This window comes from Hippoglossus hippoglossus, chromosome 20 (genome assembly GCF_009819705.1).
Source record: "Hippoglossus hippoglossus isolate fHipHip1 chromosome 20, fHipHip1.pri, whole genome shotgun sequence".
NCBI lineage: Eukaryota > Metazoa > Chordata > Actinopteri > Pleuronectiformes > Pleuronectidae > Hippoglossus > Hippoglossus hippoglossus.
Window position 1 is genome coordinate 20,275,328 of NC_047170.1, and position 5,000 is coordinate 20,280,327.

Genomic DNA, 5,000 nt, shown 5'->3' on the forward strand with positions numbered 1-5,000 from the left:
TTAGTTAGAGTTAGTCGAGTTTAGTTTTCAGTCGAACTTCAGAGATGAAGATTTTGATTTTGTTGATGCTGATGGAGCAAACTGCAGCTCAGCAGAGAGGTGAGACACTTCTACTGAGTTCTAATGTCTTCTTCTGAGTTCTAATGTCTTCTACTGAGTTCTAATGTCTTCTACTGAGTTCTAATGTCTTCTACTGAGTTCTAATGTCTTCTACTGAGTTCTACTGTCTTCTACTGACTTCTACTGAGTTATAATGTCTTCTTCTGAGTTCAAATGTCTTCTTCTGAGTTCTAATGTCTTCTACTGAGTTCTACTGACTTCTACTGAGTTCTAATGTCTTCTACTGAGTTCTACTGAGTTCTAATGTCTTCTTCTGAGTTCTACTGACTTCTACTGAGTTATAATGTCTTCTTCTGAGTTATAATGTATTCTACTGAGTTCTACTGTCTTCTACTGACTTCTAATGTCTTCTACTGAGTTCTAATGTCTTCTACTGAGTTCTAATGTCTTCTTCTGAGTTCTACTGAGTTCTAATGTCTTCACTGAGTTATAATGTCTCTTCCTGAGATCTAATGTCTCTTCCTGAGATCTAATGTCTCTTACTGAGTTATAATGTCTCTTCCTGAGTTATAATGTCTCTTCCTGAGATCTAATGTCTCTTCCTGAGTTCTAATGTCTCTTCCTGAGATCTAATGTCTCTTCCTGAGTTCTAATGTCTCTTCCTGAGATCTAATGTCTCTTCCTGAGTTCTAATGTCTCTTCCTGAGATCTAATGTCTCTTCCTGAGATCTAATGTCTCTTCCTGAGATCTAATGTCTCTTCCTGAGATCTAATGTCTCTTCCTGAGTTATAATGTCTCTTCCTGAGATCTAATGTCTCTTCCTGAGATCTAATGTCTCTTCCTGAGTTATAATGTCTCTTCCTGAGATCTAATGTCTCTTCCTGAGATCTAATGTCTCTTCCTGAGATCTAATGTCTCTTCCTGAGATCTAATGTCTCTTCCTGAGTTCTAATTTAAACACTGAGAAGCTGCAAAACAGAACTTTTCATCATAAATGATATAAAATATATAAATATCAATGTTTTTAGTGGATTTACTGAGATAAATTATGGTTTGACTCTTTTCATTAAGAATCAGATTCGTCTTTAAATCTGTTTGATCACTTTCATCTCGGATCAATACACCAACTCATCAATTTGATCAAACTTTAGATTTTTACTTTTTAAAAGATGATTTTTTTAAACAAACTGATTTTAAATCAATTATTGATGATTTTGTTCAGTGGAAACATCAAAATTAGATTTTATACTTTTATGTTACATCACAGTCTGAAGGCCTGTTAGCAATTAGCAGTGTTAGCTCTGTAGCTAGCTCTGTTAGCACTAATATTGGATATGTTAGCAGTTAGCTCTATTATTAGCTCTGTTAGCTCAATTAGCTGTGATATTAGCTCTGTGACATGTGTGACCTGTGATTTAATTCAATAGTTAATTGGATCCAGAGGAAATCAATGGTTTGTGAGATACGTTAGTTTTTCCCTCGGTTGCGTCCGACAGGATGTTTTATTGATCTGTAAGTTTAGTGTTAAATTGTTCAGATGTGAAGTCGTCAGTGAAAAAACCTTCACACTGACACAAGCGCTGGTTTGTATCTGTGTTTAGTCTCATGTTAATCTGCTCTCTTTACTGTCTGTGTGTGTTTGTGTGTCTGTTCACATTTATTCATCATTTGATTCAGTTTGACTGTTTTACTTTACTTGTGTATCTTTGTGTGTTTGACTGTTGTCGAGCAGAAACGTGTCACAGATGGAAGCTGATTGGTTGACCTTTCAGTAGCTTACATTTATTTTGTAGGAGAAGATTATTCTTCAGTTCAAAGTCAAATCTGATCCTTTAGTATTTTAAAGTTTAAAGAACAGACTGACTCTTAATCATTAACTTTATTGATCGGTCACTGATATCAGTGTTTGTGGTTAATCAATATATTCATGAGGGTCAGAGACTGTCCTGCTGAGAGACACAACATCTGTGTGTGTGTGTGTTAATTAGTGTTAACAATCACACTCCACCCTCTTCCTCTCTAACGCCCTAAAACCTCCCCCACACATCACATTCAGACTCCACACAGTGTGTCTGTGTGTGTGTGTGTCTGTGTGTGTGTGTGTTAAACTCTCACACAGTCGAGAATAACACACACACACACACACTGACTCACAGCTTTGACTCTTTTTGTCGCTTGACCTTCATTTGTTCTGAAGATAAAAAACAGACACAACAAAGTGACGACTTCACTGTAAAAACTATTTGGTTTGAAAAGTTTCAAACTGTTTTCAGAGGCTGCGTTCACACTCATCACAAACTGTTTTTAAGTGATGTCATCAGTAAGATCAATTATGATGATCACTTCATCAGTTAGACAACGTCTCATTGTTTCATTCACTCAGTAACTGAAGCCCGTTTTAGACGCTGACTCAGCAGAGACTTCACCTGCAGAAACACCTGAAGCGTCTGAGTCAGCGTCTGACAGCGCAAACAAAGAAAGTTCAGTCTGTTCCTGCATCTCAGGAAGTTCACCTTCGTCCTTTTCTGTTCTCAGGTCTGTTTCCAGCCATTTTTAACCTGGCGAGTAACGCGGTGATCAGCAGCAACGCCACGTGTGGAGATCCAGAACCTGAGGTTTACTGTAAACTGGTCGAACACGTTCCCGGAAGAATCATCAAGAACTCGCACTGTCCCAGGTGTGACGCCAACTCAGTCCTCTCCAAAGGTACCAGATCCACAGAGTCCACCTTAAACCCAGACCAGAACCACAGAGTCCACCTTAAAACCAGACCAGGAAACAGAAAGATACAATTTAAAGTTCACTGGAAACAACGTGTGTGTTTGTGTGTGTGTTCTTCAGAACGTCATCCGATCACTAACGCCATCGATGGAACAAATCAGTGGTGGCAGAGTCCGAGCATCAAAAACGGACAACAGTTTCACTGGACCACCATCACACTGGATCTAAAACAGGTAACACACACACACACACACACGCACACACACACACACGCACACACACACACACGCACGCACACACACACACACACACACACACGCACACACGCACGCACGCACGCACGCACACACGCACGCACGCACGCACGCACGCACGCACACACACACACACACACACACACACGCACGCACGCACGCACGCACGCGCGCACGCACACACACACGACTCATGTTTTCAGAAGAAAAGGTAAAAATACAAACACTAACTTTTAAACTATTAACACGAACCAAACAGTTACGATCTGTTAACGTGTGTCAGTTACGTGTTTAACCTGAGTTCTCTGAGTTAACTGATCACATTTTTCTCTTCAGATTTTTCAGGTCGCTTACATCATCATCAAGGCAGCTAACTCTCCTCGCCCAGGTACCACCTGTCTGTCTGTCTGACCTGTCTGTCTGACCTGTCTGTCTGTCTGACCTGTCTGTCTGACTGACCTGTCTGTCTCTCAGGTAACTGGATCCTGGAGCGCTCTCTGGATGGTGTGACCTTTGAACCCTGGCAGTTTTATGCCATTAGTGATACTGAGTGTTTGACTCGTTACAACATCCCACCGAGACGCGGATCACCGACGTACAAGAGCGACACCGAGGTCATCTGTACGTCGTACTACTCCCGACTGAACCCACTGGAGCACGGAGAGGTGAGACCATGTCTGTCACTGTCTGTCTGGTTGTATGACGTACTACTGCAGACTGAACCCACTGAAGCACGGAGAGGTGAGACAGGTTTTCTGTCTCTGTGCCTGTCTCACCCCGTATCACTGTCTCCCTCACTGACCGTCTCTGTCCACCTGTCTGTCTCTCAGATTCACACCTCCCTGATTAACGGACGACCCAGTGCAGATGATTTGACGTCTGTTCTCCTGAACTTCACGTCGGCTCGTTACATCCGACTGAGACTTCAGCGAATCAGAACTCTGAACGCCGACCTGATGACGCTGAGCGCACGAGACCCCCGAGAGATCGACCCCATCGTCACCCGGAGGGTGAGACAGATAGAGAGAGAGCGACAGTTGTAACAACCGTGAAATATTTAATCTGAATGATTTTATTTCTTAAGCTTTTAATTTTTTGTTTCATCTGTTTGAGTTTTGTGTTTTCATTGAATAATATTAATTTATTATCTCTATTATATACTTTTTCATTATATTTATAATAATATTAATATTTATATATATATATTTTTTAATTTTTATTATTCATTATATTAATATATATATTTTAATTAATATTATATATATATTCTTCACTGTACTTTGTTCATGATTATTTTTCTCAGTATTATTACTCCATCAAAGACGTCTCTGTGGGGGGATGTGTATCTGCTACGGACACGCTATGAGCTGCCCGCTGGACCCTGTTACCAAGGTAACACACCTGTCTGTCTGACTGTAACTGTCTGTCTGCTGCTGAAATGTTTCCCTGGACTTAAACCTGTGTGTGTGTGTGTGTGTGTGTGTGTGTGTGTGTGTGTGTGTGTGCAGAGGCTGCAGTGTGTGTGTGAACACAACACCTGTGGAGAGAGCTGCAATCAGTGTTGCCCTGGTTACCACCAGGATCCATGGCAACCAGGAACTGTCTCTGAGGGAAACAAGTGTGAAAGTAAGAAACAGAGGGAACCTGTCTGTGTCTCACCTGTCTCACTCTTACCTGTCTCACTCTCACCTGTCTCCCTCTCACCTGTCTGTGTCTCACCTGTCTCACTCTTACCTGTCTCACTCTCACCTGTCTCACTCTCACCTGTCTGTCTCTCACCTGTCTCCCTCTCACCTGTCTCACTCTCACCTGTCTGTGTCTCACCTGTCTCACTCTCACCTGTCTGTCTCTCACCTGTCTCTGTCTCACCTGTCTCCCTCTCACCTGTCTGTGTCTCACCTGTCTCACTCTTACCTGTCTCCCTCTCACCTGTCTCACTCTCACCTGTCTGTCTCTCACCTGTC

At 41.9% G+C, this 5,000-nt stretch overlaps 1 protein-coding gene across 1 annotated transcript in view; it reads left to right on the plus strand.

The window, feature by feature from the left end:
* Positions 1-5,000, plus strand: part of lama1 (laminin, alpha 1) — a 26,842-nt gene that overhangs the window by 148 nt on the left and 21,694 nt on the right. Inside the window, 9 exon segments of the mRNA XM_034572044.1 lie at positions 1-99; positions 2,597-2,767; positions 2,903-3,015; positions 3,373-3,424; positions 3,511-3,701; positions 3,867-4,046; positions 4,340-4,364; positions 4,367-4,428; positions 4,545-4,662. The exon segment at positions 1-99 is cut by the window's left edge and continues 148 nt beyond it. Coding sequence (XP_034427935.1) covers positions 45-99; positions 2,597-2,767; positions 2,903-3,015; positions 3,373-3,424; positions 3,511-3,701; positions 3,867-4,046; positions 4,340-4,364; positions 4,367-4,428; positions 4,545-4,662 — 967 coding nt within the window. The 5' untranslated portion in view covers positions 1-44.